The sequence below is a fragment of the Aulonocara sp. 'chitande type north' Nkhata Bay genome, linkage group LG3, assembly GCF_057382095.1.
Source record: "Aulonocara sp. 'chitande type north' Nkhata Bay isolate Kocher_YH1m ecotype deep benthic linkage group LG3, A_spYH_male_GT1.1, whole genome shotgun sequence".
NCBI classification, from domain to species: domain Eukaryota; kingdom Metazoa; phylum Chordata; class Actinopteri; order Cichliformes; family Cichlidae; genus Aulonocara; species Aulonocara sp. 'chitande type north' Nkhata Bay.
In genome coordinates, this window is record NC_141346.1 from 34014045 (window position 1) to 34039587 (window position 25543).

The 25543-nt window shown below is 39.2% G+C and overlaps 2 protein-coding genes across 3 annotated transcripts; one reads left to right on the plus strand and one right to left on the minus strand.

The window, feature by feature from the left end:
- Window positions 1-90: 90 nt before the first annotated feature.
- On the plus strand, window positions 91-5595 carry LOC147335269 (cerebellin-1). The gene is made up of 4 exons (XM_086277400.1): window positions 91-225; window positions 1143-1756; window positions 3876-3995; window positions 5063-5595. The coding sequence occupies exons 2-4, from the start codon at window positions 1451-1453 to the stop codon at window positions 5258-5260; spliced, it is 624 nt and encodes a 207-aa protein (XP_086133526.1). The 5' UTR covers window positions 91-225; window positions 1143-1450; the 3' UTR covers window positions 5261-5595.
- Window positions 5596-7937: 2342 nt separating this feature from the next.
- On the minus strand, window positions 7938-25543 carry ripk3 (receptor-interacting serine-threonine kinase 3). 2 transcript variants are annotated; one of them, XM_086277388.1, is made up of 14 exons: window positions 25467-25543; window positions 24464-24627; window positions 24222-24387; window positions 23087-23242; window positions 21466-21617; window positions 21013-21062; window positions 19394-19555; window positions 18626-18708; window positions 18121-18184; window positions 16818-16882; window positions 14592-14643; window positions 14278-14468; window positions 10721-10944; window positions 7938-8497 (listed from the first exon to the last, which is right to left on the minus strand). In XM_086277388.1, the coding sequence occupies exons 2-13, from the start codon at window positions 24619-24621 to the stop codon at window positions 10723-10725; spliced, it is 1521 nt and encodes a 506-aa protein (XP_086133514.1). In that variant the 5' UTR covers window positions 24622-24627; window positions 25467-25543; the 3' UTR covers window positions 7938-8497; window positions 10721-10722. The 2 variants fall into 2 exon arrangements, with proteins under 2 accessions (XP_086133514.1, XP_086133506.1); XM_086277380.1 differs by lacking the exon at window positions 7938-8497 and having other exon boundaries at window positions 8671-10944.

Genomic DNA, 25543 nt, shown 5'->3' on the forward strand with positions numbered 1-25543 from the left:
AACAGTGAAAACAGAAGGATGGCAACGCTCGTGATGTGATTAAACGTCTGCTCGAACGCAGGGGTCCCCTGGAACAGAGATGTAGTGAGAGAGAGAGAATGAGAGAGAGAGAGGGGGAGAGGAGGAGAGATAAAGCTGAAGGTGAGTGTGAAACGAAGCTCTAACTTTACTGAGCCAAGCTGGCTTCTGTATGTTGCTGCAGGAGCAACGCTGACGACGTGAAAGGTGGGTGATGGAGCATCTGCAGATTCTTTCTTTGAGGGTCACTCTCGTTAGAGCGATTGTACTTTTTATCATTGCACTTATTGTCCATGCTTTTGAGGATTTTTCGGAGCAACATCTCTAATGTCACACAAGGAAATGCTAAAAGGTTCTTTTATAATTTATCAAAGTACTGTCTGAATTCTTGTGTTTGCTTCTTAAAACAGTGGCTTTTTTAATAGTAAGCGTGTTTGTGTAAAGGAATGCAAGTGCAAAGAGAGAGACAGGGATTAAATTGGAAAGGTGCACGAGGTGAATGAGTGGGAGTGTTTACCCACAGATGGCCTCTCGGCGGTGGGATTGTGATAGTCCGCTGTACCCCCTCCTGAGTCCAGCTGGCGTCGCTCACGCGGGCCTCTTCCTGGCCAAAGCATTACCTCATCACTTCTATTTATTTTCTGCTTCAATATAAAGCGGTTTTCTATTAATATTCTCACCGTTTAATTAAGCAGTGATGTGGCAGAGCACCGGGATGGGTTTTTTATTACATTTACAGCAGTGCGGGTTTGATAGACTTTAACTGTGCTGAGGCACACAACTTTTCTCCAGCAGCACCGTGCTGTGTTTTCAGCCTGTTTTCAGTCGTCATGTTCTGTTATTAAAAAGCAGAACAAGAACAAGCATAGTGGTTTTGTATACTTAATATTTTGATGCATGAACTTGTTTTAAAGGGCTAAACATATGTAAAAATGGTGGATTCTCCAACAGTATGGGTTGTTGAAGCAAACTAGGGGCAGGAGTCACCAAGGTTCAGGTTTTTTAACAGCTGTTGCCATTGTTCACCAGTAAGTTTATTTGCAAACTAAAGATGATCAGGTCGTCCAGTCATATTGAGATTCGTGCAATGTTTTCATGTGAATAACTGTGTCACTGACTCGCAGGCCTGAAGCTTCAATCCAGTCTGGACTTCTGACTCAGCACACTTGGCTGATGGCCACTCCTGCCCTGGTGTGAGGGACCGGACGCCACCACTTATTCCGCGCATTTATGGACTTCCTGTCAGTCGTAGTAAGCCAGCTGAGGAGTCCCTGAATCGTTTAATCTCCAAAGAGATGAGACAAAGCCCTGGCTGATGTTTTCTTTCCAGGTGAAATTATGACCCTGCTGGTAAAGTGAGGTGCGCGCCAAGAAGAGTCTCGCTAAAGAGCTGTGGTGACCATTCTGCAGTAGAAACGCGAAGAAAAAAAAGATGTCTTGTCTGTCATTTACCCCTGCACTCTACCTTGATGCCCACTCCGTCTTTGTCGTTGGACTGCTGCTGCTCGTCCACCGGGGGCCCTCCGAGGTCAGCTGCCAGAATGACACGGAGCCGATCGTGTTGGAGGGAAAGTGTCTGGTGGTGTGCGACTCCACCCCGTCGGCGGAGCCGTCAGGTAATGCCCTGGGCATGTCAGTGAGGTCAGGAACTGGGCGGGTGGCATTTTCGGCCATTCGTAACACCAACCACGAACCCTCAGAGATGAGCAACCGAACCATGACCATCTACTTTGACCAGGTGGGTTTTAAGGCTTGTTTTTGGAAAGGTGTGGTGCAAGTTAAGGTTTTGGTTGAATTTCACGAGTTCAACCAAAAATGACGCTTCACCTTCTGCTGCACTCTAAAAACGGTCAACAGAAACTTATGTTTCAAAGGACATAGACCTCATTTTGTATTGAATCTGGAGAGGATCCAAATCCTGGACACTGCAGGCAGAAAGCTAGTATTTTATTTTAAAAAAAATATCCAAAATGTCAAACAGAAGTCCAGTCAACACAGAGAAACATGCGGGGAAGCATAGACACTGTGACAAAGACTGAGAGCTGATTAGGGAATGGCCAACAGGACAAGGAAGGACAGTAAACAAAACTAACACAGGAGAGGAAAGAAAACAAACTTTCAAAGTAAGACAGGAAACAACCAAAAAGGAATGATACAGAAATTAATGCAAATATTAAATAAGCATCACACAAGGAAACAGCGCAAAGGAAACATACATTTGTTTGGACACAGAAAGATGGAAACCACTGACGACACATTTGTATACCAGACCAGATTATCTTTGTTTCAAAATTTCCAACTTAAAACTGAGGAAGCTTTTAAATAAGTAAAAGATAAAGTGTATTTCTAAACCCCCTAAATTAATCAATTTAAATAAATAAATAAATAAATGTATGTGTAGGTCATTCAGCCTCTGAGCTTATGTCCCTTTGTGCACAGGTGAATTTTCATAGTGGAATAAAAAAGTAAAAATATAAATAAACTGCAAACCTGGGACAATAGGTCCCAACTAAAAACTAAAAACCTCTGTGTAGAATCTACGTCAGCTCCATTATTTGCAAGGAGCCACCACAGCAGATAGCTCTGCATGTTTGATTTGGCAGATTTTTACACCAGATGCACTTCCTGATGTAACCACAAAGAGATTTGTGTCTCCACCCAGGATCAAACTGAGATTTCTGGCTTGTTAGATGTAAACCTCCTTCTGGGGTGGCTGTAGCTCAGGTGGCAGAGCAAGTCAGCCACTAATCAGAAGGTTGGTGGTTTGATCCCAGGCTCCCTCCTGACTGCATGCCAAATATCCTTGGGCAAGATACTAACCCCACGTTTGCCTACTGGTGGTGGTCAGAGGGCCCGGTGGAGCCAGTGTCCGGCAGCCTCGCCTCTGTCAGTGCGCCCCAGGGCAGCTGTGGCTACAGTGTGGCTTGCCATCTGTGTGTGAATGGGTGAATGACTGAATGTAGCGTGAAGTGCTTTGGGGTCCTTAGGGACTAGAAAGGCGCTATACAAATGCAGGCCATTCTTCTTTTGGCTGCTCCATTTAGGGATCACTACAGTGGATCATCTGTCTCCTCCTCTGTCTCCATCTCACTCCATCCTTACCATCCTCCTCTGTCACACCAACCCTCTGCGTGTCCTCCTTCACTACACCCACGAACCTCCTCTGTGGGCTTCCCTTTCCCCATATTCATTCCCTTTGTCCCCTATCCCTCCTCTGCACAAGTCCAAACCATCTCAACCTTGTCGTTTTAATTTTGTCTCCAGCTTGTTAGGTAAACCACTACACTAAAGACCTCTATCCATATACATAGAAATAGCAGGTCAGCAGGCAAATTTTGCAAGTTACAGTTTGCATGACTTTCAGGACTCTCAAATAAGACTACAAGAAACAGTCGATAAAAGAGGAGCATTGATGTCTGTGAGAAAATCTCATGCATAGACAGTTTACTGAGAAACCAATGTGGTGAACTGACCAACCAGCCAGTTTTATAATAACCAGAACAGACTGCCATCGCCATTTATAGATACAGCCTCTTCTGCTGTTACTAAACTTGATTTATTGCCATCAAAGTCCCCAGTTACTGATCACACTGTACAAACAGAAAAAAGGCCTTCACAGAAAAGCATTATTACGACGGAGTGACTCACTGCCAGTTCTCTCCCTCCTTTTCTTGTTCTCCTGCGAGGACGAGCAGACCAACTTTCTTGTAAAAGAGAAACATTAGAAAAATTTAGGTCAGAAAAATAAGAATAATAAACCACAGTGGAGGCTCAGTGAAAGATTATGGATTACACATTTGTGGCTAGTTGGTTGGTTGAATTTGTGAAACTCTTTGCTTCTCTCTTTTCCTTCTTAGATCATAGTGAACGTTGGCAGCCATTTCGATCCAGCAACAAGCATCTTTGTGGCACCCAGAAAAGGAGTCTACAGTTTCAGCTTTCATGTTGTCAAAGTTTACAACCGGCAGACGATACAAGTAAGAACAAAAATGTAAAAGCGTCACGTAACACTGAACGGATCTGTTTGTTTCTCAAAGAAAAGTTAGACTTATTGCTGTTCTAAGGTTTGTGAATTAACAACAGACAGAGAGGTGCTAAAGTCTGGTTCTTCTGTGATGTCCACACAGTACCAGATTCTACTGATGTATAGACACAATCATCAAAACTGCATCAGCGTCCAAACATACCTGATTCTGTTTTACATGCACTCATTCACAAGGCCACTAAAGGTTGTGTTCCTTTAACCTCCTAAGACCTGAACTCTTCCACTGCATGCATTTTTAATTTCTCTTTGATATTTGGGCTGATTGGGACCCGATGAATGGAAAAACAAAGAATTACCAGATTTTTCTTTTTACCTGATTTTTGTTTCTAAGAAAAATGAGAGCCGCATATGAGGATATTCGTTTAAAATTTTGATAGAACAGTAGCAGTATAATGTCCTCTTAAGTGGATATCAGGCCCTTGTAGAGCAAAATTGAGTATTTTGATCTAAATAACCCAAAATGTGATGTCCACATATCTGGATGCCAGGTCCTAGGAGGTTAAAATACAACTATAACTAAAAATAATATCTTTCACCACAAACAGCCTCAGTCCCCTGACTTAATATCTGTGAATGAATTTACAGTCATCTCAGTGTTATTTCAGTGGAGCTGGTTGTTTCCCTGTGTAGCTTTACTTCTAATCGTCCATTTATGGACGCTATCCTCACTTTCGCGATTGCGCTGTACGACAAAAATGAAGTCGCAGTTGTACACATCACATTGAACTTTGTGCCTCTGCCTCCAGAGTTGAGAACATGAGTGCAGTTTTACTTCTTACTGCTATTTTAATGATATCAGTGCAGAGAGAATAATTCACAGATTATACAGAGGAAGAGTTTCTGAATGTGATTTCATTCAGTTTTTACTTCTTCTACTCCTGTACCAGCACTGATGTGGAGGTTTTAGGATACAGTACATACAGGATACTGTATGTACTGTAACCAAACACTGTCTTCTAACCAAACTTTCCGTACAAATCTTACATCCTGCTTTCCCAGGTGAGTTTGGTTCTCAATGGCTGGCCTGTGATCTCAGCCTTCGCAGGCGACCAGGATGTGACCAGGGAAGCTGCCACCAATGCGGGTCTGGTGATTATGGAGAGGGGGGACAAGGCTTACCTCAAACTGGAGCGGGGGAACCTAATGGGAGGGTGGAAGTACTCCACCTTCTCTGGGTTTCTGGTGTTCCCGTTGTAGGGTTGACTGAGGTAGGATTATGAGAGCTGGTGTTCTGACCATAGTCACAGGTGTGGAGGGGAGGGCGGGTGTTACATAAAGAGTTCTTTGTTACTTTCACAGCCATCAACACGAAGGAAGAGGAATTAACTGATACATTGAACTGCACTGACGCATCTTGATGTGTATCGATGAATTGGTGAATTCACCTTGCACCAAATAATCTTGGATGTATTTTCCATTTCCATTGCATTTTTATGGCTTATTGTGTGTTTTTCTGTCATTAGTCTGTGGTTGCTTGCAGTTTTCCTTTTAATGCATGAAATAAGAAATGGCCAATAAAGAAAATAATTGTGTCTACTGACTGCATCAATCTATTAGCACTAACAAATTAATATTTTCAGTGCTAGCTTGCCAGTTAAAATGCTTTATCTCAGAAAGGTACGAAGGAGAATATGATCCAAGATACTTCACTTTCATTAAAATGTTCAGTGTAGCACTTCATTGTTGTCTTAAGTATACAGACTGCTATAATAAAGAGGATTGACAAATTTGGGCAAAGTTAGCAGTATGCAAGCTTGCTAGCTAGCAGACATACAAAGATTAGATGTTTTGTGAAAATCCAGTCTGAAGCTTTTCAATGTTCTTTGTGTTTTGAAATGGGATGTGAGCAATACGCATATTTGACTGAGAAACAGCACACTCATTGGCTAACACTGACTTCATTCTTTTATTCAACCAGGGCACCGTGCAGTCACTCACACGGCCATGAACTCCTCTGTATACCAAATTACCCTCAAGTCAAATGTGAGGCTATCTGTCTGACAGCTAAAGCTAGCCTCAAACTGGCTCATCTAAAAACAATTGAAAGCACAAATCTGCAACAGAATGGATGAAAAATATAATGGCCAATTGTACAGATCTTTAAGTTCTTACTGCTAAAACAAGTTTTTGAATCAAGGACCATAGAGATTGTAGCTTTCACTCAGGCATATGCTAATTAGTGCTATATATCCATATAATAATATGTATTCTATATAATACCAGAAGTGAAAGTGATGCATACCAAGCTATGAGTCAGATATTTCCATAAAAAAATACTCCAAAAGTAGACATTGAGATGTCCAGCTCAGTGACTCGAATTAGCACAGGTGAGGCCTTAGAACAGCTAGCTACAGCTAGCTTGAGTTACAGAAAAAAAATACTGATGTGACTCAAAGGAAGCTGTGAAACTGATAAGCTTACTTTTTTATTTAGAAGTTACAGGTAGACTACATCAACTCGTTTAGCTTTCCAGTTATAATATCCATAATTATCCATAATTATTATTCAAATAAACAGAGGCCCATACAAGCTTGTTAACCGTTCTTCCGTTTATTTAATGAACATACTGTTTCCCTTTTCTTCACAAAGGCTGCATTTTGCTTACCACATATGTCCTTAGTTAAATGCTGACACAATTGTGGCCCCCAAACACCCTCTATCACACTTTACATATGCTCTATAAATCGCTCTGTACAAACAGAAGGTTGTTCTGAAAATAGCAGGCCTCCCTGCTGTTTGTCCCAAGAGCTGTCCTGAAGGTAAGAGATATTGTACTATTGAGAGTTTTACTATGCCCATAAAAAATGCAGGTACTTTTCTCACATAGAAAAGGTGTTCAGTCATGAAAACTGCAGCTTTTTTTGTAAAAGTCATAAATTATACATGAATTTCTGTCTGTATTCGTCGCTCCCTCTGACGCACAGTGCGCACAGCGACAGTGCACCTCTCAGCGGTGGATTCGGTGACAGATGGAGGGCTGGCAGTAGAAAATGAAACCATTGCCAGGAGCCTGCTGAGTTCACACTGGACCTTCACAACCTATTAGTGTCAACGTCCCGGTGCACAGCAGAGGCCTGTGTTAGCACTTTAGAGAGTCGTGTCTGGAGTACAAAAACAACATGAAGTGAAGACTTTGGTTCCAAAAGCGAGATAAACTCTTCAAAGTTAAAGACAAACACAGAAAATGTGACAGGGAACATTCATAAAAACACCACCACAGCTAAAGTACAATTACTGATGTAGATTACAAAAGACATGGCTATACATCAGTGATTGGGCTGAATCACTGAACAAAAAAACCAGCAGTGCCCCCTACAGACAGGGGAGGCATGGTAACATGGTAACAGAAATGATAACAGAAATACAAAACTAAGACTTAAGATACCAGTATAAACGGAGGGATTACAACTATAATAACCAAAATATAGGGACAGAATCCTAACCTCAGAATATAAAATATACAAGAATCAAAAGTCACAGACCAGGACCATGACATACAATTATTGTTGTCATCTATAAATTTTCCAATGCACTATTTTACCAACCAAATAAAAGCTGTAAAAAAATAGTGAAGCAGATTCTTATTTTTTTGATTAGAATTATAGTTATTTACTCATGTTTATTAAGAGAAACGTTAGTTTTAGTGGTTGATTCATTTCTGACTCCTCTCATATGTAAGCCCGCTGTGTTCGCTCAAATTTGGGTATAAACATAATTTTTTTTTCCCTTGCTGGATAAATAACAAAATAATATGTGTTTTAAACAGGTTTTCACTGTTCTTGTTTTATGACAAGTGGTCTAATGAATTTGTTAAGCATGGTAAAACAAAATAAATAATAACCTAAAATAAACACATATTAAAGTCTTAGTGGATTCTTTAACTGTTTAAAATGCTTAATAAATTATTCTAATGACATACCTGATGTGTCTTAAGAAAAATAAATGCAATTTTGGGGCTTCTGTTTTCCACATTGTAAAGAAAAGCTACTGTTATCAGTGCAGCTTATATAAAATCACATAGAAAGAACCAGCTGCTTATTGCCTTGATTTTATTCTATAATAAATGTTAAAGTTAACACAAGGTGTTGGAGATGTTTTTTTATAGATAAGATTAAGTTAGCAGTTCAGATGAAAATATAGTGAAAACTCCCGAATCTGTGCCTTCTTTTGTAACTTTCACATTTTGCAAAGCCATCCACATGACTGTACTGGACCCTGTAGCAGTTCTGGTCTCTGTTCAGTATGTTCAACATCTCAGGTTTAACAGAATCAACTTTTGGAGGAATACTTTCATTTTTCTCAAGGTGGACCTAAAAATCCTCTGCAGAGACATTACTCAAAGCAATATAAAAATGAAATACTTAAACAACTTTCTGACTGATAGCTTAAAAATTACCTTACCTGCATCGTTCAAGAACTTGCTTATGTTGGTGTCTGAAATAAGAAAAGAGCAGATAACAAAACATAAAAAATGTAAAGGAAATACAACACCAATAACTTCTTAGTATAAATGAACTTTTTATTAAATTGTCAGATTTTTCTTTAAAGCAACATCAGAATTTTTCCTTTTTCTTTCACAAAATTCACAGGAAAAAAAAATTAAGGCTGAACATAAGGTTTAACATTTCAAGTTATTATCTCAAAATTCAAACTTTTGAATACGTAGAAAATTTGAGACATTTAACTGTAAGTTTTGAGATAAAAATCTGAAATTACAACATATAGAAGGCAAAAAAGAAATGTTTTTTGCGTCCTGTTTCTTAAAAAGTCCAGTTTCTGGACATCACCTACCCATCATTTAAAATAAATCAGATACACATTAGGATGATTTCAAAAAGTGGTAAAGTTCAGATAAAAACCATCCTAATATGAGAACATTGTACACATACAACACAACCGTACCAAATAAATATTTCACACAGCATTGTTCCAGCACTTCATTGAAGCTACATCATGCTTCTGCGCAATGAAAAATGTGTTTCTTGGGCAAGAAACAAAAACAAATTCTTGATTGAAATTTAAGTTAAGGTGACACTTTAATCTAACTGATTATCATGTAATGAAGGAAAAGCATGTGTATAGAAAAAATTAAATAATGAGGACACTGTACATGCAGTTTATCACTGTGAGAGAAAAGTTTCAACTTAAAAATCACTCTTTGATTTAACAAGAGAGTGGATATCCCCAATGTGACCCACCTGCTATTCAAACCTTGCTAAGGGGAGATTTGCTAAAATGGGCGGTCTCCACCAAGGCACAGTTTAAGATAAATAAAGATTATTTTCAACTGTGAACGCTGCAAAGCTGCCCTCTTAAAATATGGAGGTTGGACAGTCCATAATGGGCCAATTTTAATGCAGCTCCTTTATTTTTTAACATCTCGGCTGCACTTAATGCGCCAACAAAACAGCATGTGTAAGCAAACATACAAATACAGTACAAACCAGGTTTTTGCACATACCGTATACTAAACAGCAGTGATGTTTGTAGGGTTGCTGAAGTTTGGCTAGCTATATAATGATGCGCTACGAGCGACGCAGCTATGTTAGCATAGCATAAACACAATGAAGCTGGAGGGTGAACGCTAACTTTTTTCCACTCGATAAAAGTTAATGTGAGGGTTCCTGATGCTGTCAATGGACCAAATTTCAGTCACGAGAACAGCTGACATAATACATCCACAACACGAAGTTAGTCATTATTATGCTGCAAAAACACGGGAATAGAGCAGCTGCAACAGAATTCAACATTAATGAATCAATGGTACGGAAGTGGGGGAAACAAGAAGAATGAGTTGAGTAAAGTTTGATCTGATTTTGTTTTGCCTAATGCGCCTTATATTCCGGTGCACCTTAGTATGAAAACAGACCCATTCATCAACAGTGTGCCTTATAATCCGGTGCACCTTATGGTCCGAAAAATACAGTAATACAAACAGTATATGCTGAAAGGCATGTGTTTAATTTTAACCTCCTTGACAAGCCAAAGAAGTCCCACCCGTATCCATGGATTATTGCAGGGGTGTCAAACTCCAGGCCTCAAGGGCTGGTGTCCTGCAGGTTTCAGATCTCACCCTGGGTCAACACACCTGAATCAAATGATTACCTCTGGAGGCCTCTGGAGAACTTCAAGACATGATGAGGAGGTAATTTAGCCAATTAAATCAGCTGTGTTGGATCAAGGACACATCTAAAACCTGCAGGACACCGGCCCTTGAGGCCTGGAGTCGAAGACCTGTGCATTAATGCAAATCCTACGTTTGGTTTTATAACACATATTGACTTGTTGTGATTAACAGTCAGTCTGCCGTTAAGGCAATTTCTGGCTTAAGATGATTTCCTGGCACTGTGTCTTTGGATATTTGTTGACCACAGTAGGTGAAAAAGCATCAACCATATGACCAGACTTGGCCCATAATTCTACTGCTGACAGTGCAAAAGAAAGGTGTGATGTTTTTTTCACTGGTTTCAGCATTTCAAACAAAATAAACAGAATAAATACAGAAAATAATAGAAAACAAAAAGCTTTTTCAGAAACCTGTCCAGATATAAAAATCCACTACAACAGATTAAAAAAAAAAAAACATGCAAAAAAAACCCCTTAAATATGATCTCAAATTTGAGAAGTTAAAAAGAAAGAGGGAAGATTAGACAACACACTCAGCCAACTCCTCCAGCCTTGTTCCCCCAGCCTCTCAAGTGTGGCAGAGGGACGTTAACGGCAGATGGTGCTGTTGGGTGCCTCTTCCGCTCTAAAGGATCTGTGGCGCAGATGTGCATGGTGTTGTTGTCACCAAGTTGTAATCCAACTACGTTGCAGAAGTGCATGTTGATTCTAGGTGTGGCAGGATAGCAGAAATTACCAGGGCTGGAGGACTGACGCTGCAGAGAAAAGAAGAAGAATATTTGTTTAAAGCGGTTCAGAATAAAAGAAAATCATGTTAGTTTGAGCCGCTGTAAGATTGAACAAAAATGTTTACATTCATTTTCCAGCACTTAAAATTCAGTCTTTTTTTGTCTTTGCTAAGAACTATTTTGGAAACATTTCATTTGGTTTTCTTAGCTTCAGACAGCTCTTTTTGTTTTTCAGTTTTTCTACTTTTGGACCTCTATGATGTCACTGAGAGCCGATGTCCCTAATACAGTAACCCCACTGAACCCTCAAAGCACTTTCTTACTACAAACCTGATTCAGTCATTTACACACACGCACTTTTTTCCTACGTTCTAAGTGTTTTTAACCTAATATTCATACATTCATTGTTCAGTGGATACATCGGGGGTCAGTATTTTGCTCAAACATACTTCTACATGCAACCAACAGAAGCCTGAGATCAAAACACCAACCGTCCGATTGGTAGACGACCTGCTCTACCTCCTGAGCCACAGACACCGCTGTGAACTGTAAATGATACAAAGTTAAAGTAAAAATTTGAACATGAAGCTGGAATGGAGCGTACCATGTTTCATCTCGTGGCTAAAAATTGTGTATCATGCAGTAAACCTTTTAATCTTTTTTTTTAATCAAAACATTTCTTAGCACAAGAATTGATGACTGAAGCTCAAATCTAACTGAAGATTTTGGCCCTCTGTGGACAAAAGTAATGGGACACCTTCACATACCACCTACAGGACCTGCTCAGACATGGAAACACATGCTATGAAGCTCCTGTTGTATATGTTCGTGCTGATATTAGTGCCAGATGATGTTTGGAGCTCTGTAGTTACTGAGTCAGCAGAGCTTTGGAGAAGTTTGCTCTTTTCGGGTTTTTAACTACTGCCTACATATATTTTTACTAGAATTGCTTTTATTTTGACACATTTTAACATTTATGAGGCACAACATGCAAGAAACATTTGGGTTATGTAGCTGCATGCTAAACAAGCAGATCTTCATAAAATAGTTATGGAAAGTGGACCAGTTCTCATATATTGTTTTTCTACTGTACTGAAGGACCCAAAGCGCTTTATACAACATGCCTCATTCACAGCCATCCATACAACCGCTTTTTTCCTTACTATCTAACATTCACACACATTCATTAAATCACATATTATACATGCATTTGGCCATCTGAGATTCCAGACTGGGTGTACCATATAGGAAAAAAGGGTAGACATGAACATAACCCTTGCCAGGTCACTGGTGACCAGTGCTGGTCAAGTTACTTGAAAATAGTAATTAGTTACTAATTACAGATTAATTCTCCAAGAAAGTCATCCAGTTACTTTACAAATTACTTAGTTTCTGCAAGTAATTAGTAACTTCATTACTTTTTAAAAACATGATACAAAACTTGAATATGTAACAAAGCAATGGTCCTTTCAGTCCAATTCTTTTTTTCTGCATAATCCATCATATACAATTGAATTTTTAGTAACGCACTAACACAGCGTGCTTATGGGAAAGTAACAGTAACTCAATTACTTTTTTTGCAATAATAATCCCTTTACTTGTTACTTGAAAAAAGTAATTGGATTACAGTAACATACTTCTTTTAACATGTTACTGCCCGTCTCTGCTGGTGAACTGGTAAGTTTTGAATTAGGTTAACTTTAATCTTTCAATCCAAAATAAAGAAATTCCACTTGTTTGGAAGTCTGCTTTTGTTACGCCAATATTAAAAGGAGGCGACCCGGCCATTTTGACTAATTACAGGCCAATATCAAACTTGTGTGTTTTGGCAAAAGTCCTTGAGTCTCTCGTCAGTGAGCAATTAAAAGAGTTCTTGTACTCTAATGAAGTTCTTTCAAAACTACAATCTGGGTTCAGAAAACAGCATAGTGCTGTCACGGCTGCCACAAAAGTGATAAATGACATACTTGTTGCTCTTGATAAAAAACAGCACTGTGCTTCTCTCTTTATTGACCTGTCAAAAGCTTTCGACACTGTGGATCACGCCATTTTAAAGCATAGGCTTCTTTCTTTGGGGCTGTCTAGACATGTTGTCTCCTGGTTTACTAATTATTTGAGTGACAGGACTCAATGCATTAAATGTGAAAATCTGTGCTCAGAACTTTTGAATATTCACACTGGGGTGCCACAGGGTTCAATTTTAGGACCTCTGCTGTTCATCATGTATATAAATGATTTGGGACAAAATGTGTCCAATGCTAGTATGCATTTTTATGCTGATGACACAGTTATTTATTCCTTTGGCTCAAACTTTGAAAAGGCAATAGAATCGTTGCAGAAAGCTTTTGACGTGGTTCAGCACACACTTCTGGAGCTGAAATTGGTTCTCAATGCTGAAAAGACAAAGCTAATGTTGTTTTCAAACATGAAGAGATTTCCTCAAACTGTCCCCTTGGTGTCCACTCTTGAGGGAAACCTCATAGAAGTGGTGCATACGTATAAATATCTTGGCTTTTTAATTGATGATTCTTTGACCTTTAAACCTCACATAGACAATCTTGTGAAAAAACTCAAACTAAAATTGGGATTTTTCTTTCGAAACAAATTTTGCTTTTCTTTTGAGACAAAAAAGCGTCTTGTAAATGCTACATTTTTATCTGTTTTAGATTATGGTGATCTGCTGTACATGAATGCTTCCGCCCAGTGTCTTCATAAGATTGACTCAGTTTATCATGCCTCCTTACGGTTTATTACAAACTGTAGGGCCTTGACCCATTGTTGTGATCTGTACGCTCGAGTGGGATGGCCTTCATTGTCCTCCAGGAGGTTTGCTCACTGGTGCATCTTTATTTATAAGGCCCTGCTTGGACAAATGCCCACCTACATTTGCGATCTGCTCACACGGAGAAGTACTGTTTCTTACAGCCTGCGTTCAAGCGATCTTTTATTGCTCAATGTTCCATTTGCCAGAACTGAACTGGGAAAGAGGGCTTTTACTTATGCTGCCCCTTTCACATGGAACATGATGCAAAAAGACTGGAAGATAGCAGATCTTATTTCATTAAATGCTTTTAAGTCCAGATTGAGAGAGCCAGAGAAAAATGTTTTTAAAATGTAATTGTTATTTATAATATGTATGTAACTTTGTAATTTCAACGTGTTGTCGCCTCTTGGCCAGGACTCCCTTGCAAAAGAGGTTTTTAATCTCAATGGGACTTTTCCTGGTTAAATAAAGGTTAATAATAATAATAATAATAATGAAGTTAATTAGTATATTCAAGCTCTTTTAATTGAAAAACATTAGACCTGCTCATTGTGGAAAAAGTCTTTAAGTCGGTGAAAAACAACGAACACACACACCTGGTACTGAGAGAAATGGTTTTGCTTAAAAGGTGGGCAAATGTTTTTCGATGATCTATTTTGCGGCTTCCTCGATGGAGCTGACGGGGGCTGCGACTGAATGGGCTGAACAGAGGATGGTTTCATTTTATAGCCTGCTGAGTGGGGTTGGTCCACCTGAGACACATTGGCAGTTCGATGTGAAGGTGATTCTGGAAGGCAACACATTTATCTTCAGACATGAAGCCACAACAGGCACTTTATTTGACTACAACAAACGGTTCCCCCTTCAGTCAACCGTTTCTGTTCTGCTTCAGCAACAACTTCCTTCTTACCTTTGACTCTAGTGTTGTCTCTTTGATTTGCAGGCCAACTGCCAGCCACTTCCTGTAAGAAAAGGAAATAAAAGAATTGCTCTGTTGCAAGTTACAGCAAAGATGAAGAATGTGGAATAAAGTGAGGATAAACAATCTTTACCGGCCTCATTTTCTCACAGTTCTTACAGGGTCTCAATGGGATCCGAGTGTAGTGAAAATTATTTAGATGCTTCCTGTGGCTTTGGTGTAGTGACAGTGTGTAAAACTGTGACGACAGTGGCTGATGAGCTTTACCGCAGTGTAACTTCCCTTGGATTAGGGCTCAAGATAAGTAACACTGATACTAATAATGGTACTAAAAACACACATGCTTTCCACTAAAAGTCTCTCACGATTGTCGTTCTTTCACAAGATATGCTAAAAATGTACAAACAAGATTAACGTATTTCTTTTATGAGTAAATCTATAAAATCCACATCTTGGAAAGCATCTACACTTACTGTAATGTTTTAAACTTTAGTTTTTTCTTGTTTTTTTTAAGTGAAACAATATAATTAAATGTGTGGTAGACAGATCTACATCTACGCCCCTCTCATTACACAACTATGATTACATGTATGTGATTCATAGTCAGCATTACATTTTGGCTTAACGTAAGAGTCCATTTCCATCCCCCCCATATGAAAGTCCTCTACTTAGATGATTGCACCACTTGGTCTTACTTCCTATATGGACTATTTTCTATTATGAAATTTAAACCACAATGTATTGCAGAAGTCTAGTTACCATTCAGACCACTTGAATTACAATATGTTGAAGGGGTATTTTTGATTTTTTTTTTTTTGTTCAGTGATGGCCCAATGTGAACCTTAATGTAAAAAACCACTAGACCAGCAGTTCTAGATATTAATCATTAGTTAGTCCTTCAAGAAAAGTATGCTTTATGATTCTAATAAAAATGTAACCTGAAGTGAAAGTCTATCAGTCTGTTATGGGGAGGGGAGCAACCATAGTCACTAAGGGATTTTTCCAGGTTGATGGCTTCTTAAACCAGGGGGTGTGGGAACTCCAGGCCTCAAGGGCCGCTGTCTGGCAGGTTTTAGATGTGTCCTTGATCCATCACAGCTGATTTAAATGGCTAAATTACCTCCTCGACATGTCTTGAAGTTCTCCAGAGGCCTGGTAATGAACTAATAATTTGATTCAGGTGTGTTGACCCTGGGTGAGATCTAAAACCTGCAGGACACCGGCCCTCAAGGCCTGGAGTTCGACACCCCTGTTGTAAGGAAAAAACCCTAAAATAATCCAAAGAAAAACCCAGCCATCAGACAACTCCTTACAACCAAGCACATGGTGACAGTGGAAAGGAAAAACTCCCTTTTAACAGGAAGAAACCTCGGGCAGAACCAGGTGCATGGACCATGCGGCCATCTGCTGCGACCGGTTGTGGGTGAAGGGAGGAAGACAGGACAGAACACACATGTCCTTAATTTTAAAATTAAATATAGTGGACAACAGTATCGGTCTTCACCTCTTAATCTTTGAATTCAGGTGCTTTCAGTCTCATGTGCGCAGGTATATAAAGTCCTGCCTCTGGCCATAAAGTCTGCCTTTACAAACATATGTGAAAGAGTGGATCATTCTGAAGACCTCACTGAATTACAGTGTGGTGCTGTTAACAGGACGCCATCGTTGCAACAAGTCAGGTTATGAAGTTTCTTGCCTCCCAGTTAGTCAACAATCCCCTGTGTTTAAGAACCAGAGTACCTCAGACCACGTAGCGTTACAGAGCGGGGTCACTGAGTCTAAAAGTTGCAAACCTCCTCTGGCATTACCGTCAGCACAAAACCTGTGCACAAGGAGCCCCATGCATGGGTTTCCATGACTTGTACATGTAATGCTTAGGTTGTCGTGCTTATTTTACATTTGCTGTGTTCAGGATTCCTCTTTGAAAATTCCCCTAGTGCAGTAGGAAGTGATGCACACAGTATTTCCCCGTGACTGAAGAAGCGCAGTGTTGAAACAATACTGTATTGGCCAATTCATGACAAAAGGGAAAGAAATGGCATAGAGCACATTTTGAGTATTTGAATGTTGTTTTTTGCCACTCAGCTCATTCTGACTACAACACTGATGGTTGGTTTATAATTTCAAACCTACATGGTGTTTGGAGCTAATCCTTTCTGACAACTATATATAATTTGTCAGCGTTGAACTGAAGCAAACGTGGCTCTCTCTGCTCACCTGAATGGGCGGGCGCCCTGTAGGGACATCTTCACAAATGTTTGCAGGTTTCACTATGGTGCTCACTGCAAAAAATATACTGCTATTGTTATTATTGTTATTATATAGATAAAACAAGCTTTTATTGTAGTTTTCTTTTGTAGTTCTGTAGCATCAGTTCATTTTCTAGCCGGAAAGACAAATAGAGTTCACACTGCTACATGTTGATGACAATTAGAAGAACATGAAAGCTGTAGCGAAGTTTGGTTTTGACAAATCTGTTGGTTTTTTGTTTTGTTTTTTTGCTCTGTTTCACACAGAAACTTACGGAGCCCCGCAGGGGACATGGAAGAAAAAAAATTAAGACGGACTTTTGCAAGATCTCGCAAAAGTTTTGCGAGATCCCGACTTAGTTTTGCGAGATCTCGCAAAACTAAGTCGGGATCTCACAAATGTTTTGCAAGATCTCGCAAAATAAACTCGGGATCTCGCAAAATTTGTGAGCTCTCGCAAAAGTTTTAGCCGCCAGCTCGAAGCCGACCGGGAGGTCGAGGCACGATGTGCCGGGAAAGCGGTGTTCCTCCCAGCTGTAGTACGTCTCGACCTCCCGTTAGCTTCGAGATGGTGGGTGTCAGATCTCCGAAAACGTCGGAGCACTTTTGCAAATATGCGATGTCTTGTAAACCAAGCAGATATCTGACGTTTACACAACTACATTCACGCCTCAAAACATCTTAAAAGTTTATTTTGTGACCCAGAAAGAATAATATTACAACTAAGTAGCTGCCGCCATTGTTGGAATTCAGCTTTTGCGAGATCTCGCAAAGGTTTTGCGAGATCCCGAGTTTGTTTTGCAAGATCTCGCAAAACTTTTGCGAGATCCCGAGTTAGTTTTGCGAGATCTCGCAAAAGTCCGTCTTAATTTTTTTTCTCCCATGTCCCCTGTGGGGCTCCGTAGAAACTTTAAGTGGAAGCTTTAGAAAAAATCATGTTTTAGACACTAAGTGAGAAATTAGCTTATCTTTGCATTGACTTGAGTCTCTAATCTGACATAGCAACAGACAAGAAAAAATGTAATGAGTGCATTTTCAAATATTGTAGACTTTTTCTTTAATGCACTCAATCAAAAATATGCTTATTGGCTTCAGATATTGGTATAAATATCTGAACCAGGGCGTATTGCTCTTCTTGCTGTGACACCTATTAAATAACCAAGTTGTAATGTATTCACAAGTACGCTTTAAATGTGTGGTGTTAAACATGGTGCGAAACATACAAAACAATATCACAGAATCTAATATACGCTGATTATGGTAAAACAGACCTGCAGACTGAGCAATAGAAAACCTCTCAAACTGCTCAGTCATTTCCTCTGTTTCCGTTTGGTCCTGGAAAGAGGAAAAGAAACAAAAAATCAGTCCGTGACGTAAATTAACCTCCTAAGACCCGAACTCTTCCACGGCATGCATTTTTAATTTCTCTTTGATATTTGGGCATATTGGGGCCCAATGAATGTAAAAACAAAGAATTACCAGATTTTTTTTTAACCTTATTTTTGTTTTTATGAAAAATCAGAGCCACATATGAGGATATTTGTTTAAAATGTTGATAGAACAGTAGCAGTATAACGTCCTCATCAGTGGATATCAGGCCCTTCTAGAGCAAAATTGAGTATTTTGGTCTAAATAACCCAAAATGTGATGTCCACATATGTGGACGCCAGGTCCTAGGAGGTTAAGAAAAAACAAAAAAATATGCTGCGTCATGTCAAAGTTTCACATAGTAACAAAATTACTTATGTCTATGAAAACAAGAGGTTTTTCCCTCACCAGTTTCTTCAGCACTCCATGAACGGCGTCAATAATTGCACGTTTGTGCATCTTATACAGCTCTTCTGTCACAATTGTGCACACTGCAGAGGGTGTGAAGACAAAACATTAGGGCCAGCCAAGCTGCTCTGGTTTTCTTTAGAGTTTAGATAACCTGGTTTGAAAGATTTCTTCAGCAATTAAAAATGTGAAATATAAAGTAAATACTGTCCTTAACAAATTTATTAGTCCACCCGTTTAAAACTAAAAGTTATGCTGTTATTTATTAGCCAAATAATGAACTGAATTCACAAATTTATAATCAAATTTACCCAAATTTGAGCTTCTTAAGGAAGCTGGGTTTTGTGTGCATGTAAAGCACTTTGGTTTAAAATGTGTTATAGAAATAAAATCTCCATTTCTTTGCTTAGTCCTGTTCTAATCAATAACAAGAGTCTCCAGCTATGCTAGATGCTTTAAGAATAATGCTAATGTTCAACCTCTGTGGTTCAAAAACTACTTTACTGCATTAAGTATAAAATAGCATAAAAACAGATAATACACATAAGAAATTTAAAAAGCAATAAAAAGGGTGAACAGAAAGACCGCATGACATAAAAGGAAGTTTATAAAACTGTTTCACTGATTCTGCAAGCCTCATCTCCTCAGGCACATCATTAAAAATCTGAGGGACCATGATGACAAAAGGACCTTCAGATTTAAGCCTTTGCAGAGTCAGTAGAGACCCACCTCAGGCTCTAAGACAACCATCCCACCCAGTTTTCTTACCATGAGAAGTGGGTCTTTGAGCAGGTTTAGCCTCCCAGCATTTCTGCATGAGCTCCATTAGTCTTGCTAACCCGGCACGCCCTGCAGCCAAACAACGGATCTCGTCCAGCGATGGACGGTCTCCCTGCGGGATGCGGAGACGAACTATGCTGGACAATGCATCTGCATCAGAGGGATGTGTGCGTCAGGAGAGCATCAACATTTTACGTTTCTGCACTGATGATTATTTTGAAGTGATGTGTTTAAATTTTCTCTAACAAATAGCTTCATATGAACAAAGGACTAAAAGTAAAGTGTTTTTTGGTTTGCTAAATTTACCTTACTATTATGGGACACTCTCTGCCCTCTTCCAGGGTAGCATAACACTTATGCTATAACATAAGTGTTAGCACTTAAGCTTATTGAGTGGCAAAAAGCATGACTTCACTTCAGTTTTGCAGACATGTGATTGCTAACCATGTACTGTTAACAGTGAGCCACGTAGAGGTGTGAGATTAAGGTGACATTTGGTGACGAAAACACCAAATGAGATGCTGCACTCTATGTGAGAGAGGGTATCTTGGAGGACCACGACTGCCAATGCCATCCTACAAATCACTTAAGAAGAAGAATATTGCTGCATAGTTTGAATGGAAGCGACAGATTTATCTACAAACACTGTCCCGCTGCTCTCGGAGCTGTAACTGAAGTGCGACACAAAGCGAGATTGGAGAAGGTTTGCTTACAAAGTAAAAGCTGCATGTTTTAGACTATGATGATCTGGATGACTGAGAACCTGCACAGACATACTTGTTATGATGTTGTGATACAGAGCTGAGACACAAGTTTTACTAAAAATTCCTGAACAAAAAATTTAACATGAAAAACTAAAGGAAATTATTGCAATCTGCCAGCAATCAAGGCAATCACAGCTGAACTTTCTTTGCAACTGATTTCACTCACTAACAGAAACATTCAGGATCCACCAATTTTGCGAAATACACATTTTTCCCTAGCAACCAGTGGTTCTATGATGGCCAACTGGGCTTCACTTTTTAGACTGGGAGTAACTGCCATCTGTTATGCTACGTTCACACTGCAAGTCTTAATGCTCAATTCCTATTTTTTGATCAAATCCGATTTTTTTTTGTCTGTTTGATGATGATGACCATTCAAACAGCAGTCGCTTTCTAAAACATCAGATATGTATCGGATTCAGTACCACATACGAAAGTGACCCAGGTCGGATTTGAAAATATCAGATTTGTTCTGTTCAAACTGTCATACCATGATCGGATATGTGTCGCATAGGGTCAAAAAAGTCGATTTGATGCGCTTTCGCCTGCATTGTGAACGTAGCCTAAGACTCTATGCTGATCACAGACCGTCAAACTTTCTGTTTAACTGTTGGTTCATTGTCTAAAAACAGTCAGTGGAGTCTTTAGTTTAGTTATTCTATCTTCTGGTTACACATGGTGAATTTCCACTATGTGGCTTCAGTTTGCTGCCAGTTAGAATCAAAAACACTGGCTATAAAGGGGGCTCTGTCAATATGCATTCAATCATGTGAAGCTCAGAGTCAAATAAGGATAGAAGCTGTTTTTGAGCCAAGGAGGGGGAAGATTATGGAAGCTACCTACGTGGATATGGTTCTTTTCCTGTGACAATGGACCACAACAGTATACCATAGCTGAAAGAGAGATGGAGAAAATCAAACACAGCAATTATAATAATGTATATCTGCAGTCATTGTCGAGTTTGGCTATCAGTTTGTCAGTCTGCTCCATGACTTCAGTAACAACAACACGACCAGATTACAGAGGGAGGAGTTAAGCAACTGGCTGCAGTTCGTCAAATGAGGAAGTCACATGATTACAATTACGATACATTATTCCTCAGCCAAGTTCCCTGGAACCTGTTAACCTCGTGTGTTACCACTCGTATTTTTATTTACCCACCAGCAATGAGCCTGTGGTTAATGGCTGTGGATTAGAATGCAAAGTTCACCATCTAATGTTTTAAGATGAGTGTGAAGGTGAAATTTGGCATTGGTACTAATTCCTAAATATCAAAGGAAAAATTGACTCTTTTACCTGTAGATATCAGATGCCCGAGTTGGGTTGTATGAGATGCTAAATGCCTCTGGGGGCATGTAGCTGATAGTTCCCCCTTCTTCTTCGTCGCTGTACTTCTTAGATTTCCGTGTGACACTTTGGGAAAACTTGGCAAGGCCGAAATCTGTAAGCTAGACGGAAACAGAGGGAAGGAGAAGACAATCAGGCAGTTTGTTTGGACAAAAATACTGTATTTTACACAAACCTACAGTGCATTGTATTAAAAATATTACTGCTTTATTAAAGACACCTTAAAAGAAACTGCTCAAACTGTTATCTATCTCATTTTACTGCAATCTTTCCGGTCTTTGATGTTATCCATGAAAACAGTCATGGATAATTATTTAAAATTACATTCATGACTTGTGGAGTATGTAAGTTGCACTTGAGTAACCCCTGAAATGACAAAGCAAAAAATCCATGTGAAATGCTGAAGTAAAACTACTTTGTAAAAACCCCCCAAAATTAATTATATTGGCCAACTTTCTGAAAATCTTACATTTTAATTTTATAAACACATCACAGAACAAATGTTTTTAAATGTCTTTAGATGTATTAAGAGTTTTAGAGGATATTATTAATTAGAAAAAATAATAGTAGTAATAAAATCATATGTAAGCTAATTTTAAACCATTTTTATTCACCAAAAACCTTTTAATAACCCAATTATTACAGGTGTGCTTCATAATAAAGTAGTCAAGTGGTCTCAATATTAAGCTAACAATAGTAAGAAATGGATTTAAAACCCTTTATTCAAATCAATCTAATATCTGCTAACATATTAAAAAATAAACCCATCTATTCACCAAAATCATCAAAATTTAGCTTCGTTGAGAAAGTTGGACCTATTGCCGCTGTCACAGGGTAAGAGGTAGTCTAGACTCTGGCTATCATTATTGTATTTGTAGAGTCACCAATAAAACACTCAAACATGTAATAAACGTGTCCATTTCATGCTTTGTCTCTTCAAAGCTTGAAAAGGACCTAAATTTAATCATCAACAGATGAACACAAGGTCAACTTGGTTGGTACCAAAGGAGATTTATCAAATAAAGAATTGTTGGCTAACGGCTTGTGATTGACAAGTATTCAGTTGTCTGGGTGGATGCTCTCCATCGCGAACAATCCTGCCAACATCTTTACTCAAGATACTTTGGAAGTCCTGTTTCTCATAACGTCTCTGATTCAGTCACAGTAAATACAGTTGGATGAGGTTTGGGACTCTTCCAAGAGGAAACTCCACCAGTTTTACGCATTAAAGTCTGTTTACAGTTGTGCAAAGCCTTTTGTGGTAAACACCATGATGTCATTGTGGTTAGGCTAAAGAGTGGGGCTCAAAGTCAGATGGAAAGCATTAGAGAAAATACAATTTTCTTTAAGCAAATAGTATTATTAAATTTCTTTATGACTGGGCCAAGTGTCCCCTTTTTTGGAAATCAAAATATGGTCACCCTAATATAAGACCTCTGCTGGTGATTCAAAGGTTTGAGTTTTCAATGTGAAGAAGAAAACGCAGCTGTTTGTATTTTTCCTTCCAAAATTTATAGAAAATAATTACTTCTAAATCAGCAGAGCACCATTTTAAAGTCTAAACAATCACCTTGGCATTCAGAAAGGAGTCCAGCAGCACGTTGCTCGGCTTTAGGTCCAGGTGCAGCAGAGCAGGAGAGAGATTGTGGAGGAAGTTTATACCTAGGGCCACCTGGTGGGTCAGTCTGAAGGCCAGTGGCCAGGGCGGGGGTCCTTGTAAAGTTCTCTGTTAGAGTAAGGGCAGATCATTTTGGCTTTACACTTTGACAATCTCTTGTCTTACATTTTTCTCATCTAGCTCAGTATAATCTCCTACTCATACATAATTTCTCAATTTAAACCCAGGTATTTGTAACTGGACTCTTCCAGTTCAGCTGCTTTGTTGTTTAAAGATGTTACAAATGAAAACCGGCCTAACCTTTAATCCTTATAACAATTTCAAGAAAGAGAACAATCAATATTAGTCTAGAGCCACCCTAAAGGCTCTTTGAGGTTGAGCTTAAAGACACAATGTCTATATGATTGCAACTGACATGATAATTTAGCATGTTAGCATCAGCTAAGGTAAAGCTAATTATTTTGTAACCAGACATACTGATAAAGTCTGAACTACTGACCGTAAACTGAGTCACAAATATGTGTGGATTTCCCTAAAGGTGAATCCCAATAGACTTCCATGTTATAATGCTCTACTTTTAAGACTTGAAGTTACAGTATGCATAATTAGCGAGTGCTAGGGTTAGCTACAAAGTCCCCTTGTCTACTATCCTGTCCATATGGATAAAAGACAGTAATGGACTTTTTGTAATGAAATAACCCACACTGCCATAATCATTATTGGGAGTTGTATTGTTCAGCTGAACCTAAACAATATCAAACCAAGATTTATTTACTATTAACTAACATTGATTTCTTCTTATGAGTGGTTCCTAGCTTTAAGCACATGACTTGTTACCATGATGGCAATGATTCTTGTACACTGAAAAAAACAATTTATATCTAAGCTCAACCAAACAAGCCCTTAACTTAAAACATGAAATTTCCCTGACCCAAGTAGAGGTAGTTTACATGTTGAAAAAAACAGTACAGCATTTTAGAAGGGCTCGTTTAGGAAATTTTTGGCCAATCTATCCAATAAATTTTGAGACACTATAGTTCGTCAAGCCTTTTGGCCTTCATCTAAGTGGATCAGGTATGTTGTTTACCTGCAGGTTGGCAAGTGATCCTCTCTCCATGAACTCCATGACCAGCCCAAGCTTTACTGGTCCAAAAGAGGGACTATGACCTTTAAAGACCCCAAGGACTGGAATGACGTATGGGCTGCTTCCTTTACACATCATTCTGACTTCACGCAGCAAGGATGAACTGGTCCTGTGTGTGTCGGATTCCCCCGTCAGTAAAATCCAACTCTTGTTATTATCTAAAAACAGTTTGGGTAACCACTTACCCATCGTCATCGTGGAGCAGTTTAACGGCCACATCGCAGCACCACATTTGATGTCTGGCCTTGTAGACTTGTCCGAAACCTCCAGAGCCTTTTACTTCCCAGTCATCCAGATCAGAGTCTCCAATCTCCGCGTGAGTGGGAGAGCTGTGCAGTGCCATATTTCACTAGAATATTATATAAATGAAGACAGCAGGGAAATTTATTTTGTTATTATACAACTGTAGCTTGCCTCCACCAGTGTGTGAACGTGTGTGTGAATGGCATTCAGTGTGGCACTGCTTCATTCAACATGCCTACCCATATACAAATAAGAAGTAGGTAAAATAAATACTTTTCTGGGTTTATTTGGCTTGAAATGCCAAAATTGGTACCCAAAGAGCAGAAGTGTTAGCTAAAGACTTTCACGTCATGGAGTTTGAATGTGTTCCCCTTTGAAAAATGTTTACTTCTGTCAGGTGTTACCTTGTTATGTGGTCATCTGTTCAATTTGCTGCCAGCAGCGTCATAAATACTGATTTTCTTTATTGCTTCAGTCATTGAGGAAGTTGAACCGTATGTTAGGAGGAACTAAAGTGCCTCTGGTAATGTCCATTTTAAAAGGTAAAATTCAGAGAACTAGCTTTTCAACACACACCTCAACATATACACAGGAAACCACACTCTTTGTTTTTCAGGGGCCTTGACACGCTACAAAAATTCCAGAAAGTCGGCAAAATAAAAGAAATGTGTCAACAATGCAGAAACACAACAGCCCTGCTGTGAAAGCTACCTCTGTAGACTTTGTTTTAGTGAACACTGTGAAGTATTAGAGACTTTAGTAGCTTCGGTTGTTCCCCTAAACTGCGATTTATACTAATTTAAAGGATGCCTAATGTTGTGTCTTCTTTGAACCAGACTGACACTACATTAAAGTTTGAAACCATTACGAACTCATTGCAAGACACTCACATAAACACTAGTAAGAGAATCTAGTGGATTTTTCAAAACATGGGGAATTACTCACCCTTAGTTATTCGCTCCTCTCTGTCATCATTCAATCATACCGAGTAAGTGTGAAAACCCTTGTGCTTATTCAGTGAC

What these genes read in the sequence shown, in the direction of transcription:
- LOC147335269 (XM_086277400.1), top strand. Translation starts at nt 1,451, where the DNA reads ATGTCTTGTCTGTCATTTACCCCTGCACTCTACCTTGATGCCCACTCC. An exon ending in TGACCATCTACTTTGACCAG is followed by an intron (nt 1,757 to 3,875) that starts GTGGGTTTTAAG and finishes TTTCCTTCTTAG; the next exon opens with ATCATAGTGAACGTTGGCAG. An exon ending in ACAACCGGCAGACGATACAA is followed by an intron (nt 3,996 to 5,062) that starts GTAAGAACAAAA and finishes CTGCTTTCCCAG; the next exon opens with GTGAGTTTGGTTCTCAATGG.
- ripk3 (XM_086277388.1), bottom strand. Translation starts at nt 24,621, where the DNA reads ATGGCACTGCACAGCTCTCCCACTCACGCGGAGATTGGAGACTCTGAT. An exon ending in AGGAAAAGAACCATATCCAC is followed by an intron (nt 19,556 to 21,012) that starts GTAGGTAGCTTC and finishes CCTCTGATGCAG; the next exon opens with ATGCATTGTCCAGCATAGTT. An exon ending in TCAAAGACCCACTTCTCATG is followed by an intron (nt 18,709 to 19,393) that starts GTAAGAAAACTG and finishes CACCCTCTGCAG; the next exon opens with TGTGCACAATTGTGACAGAA.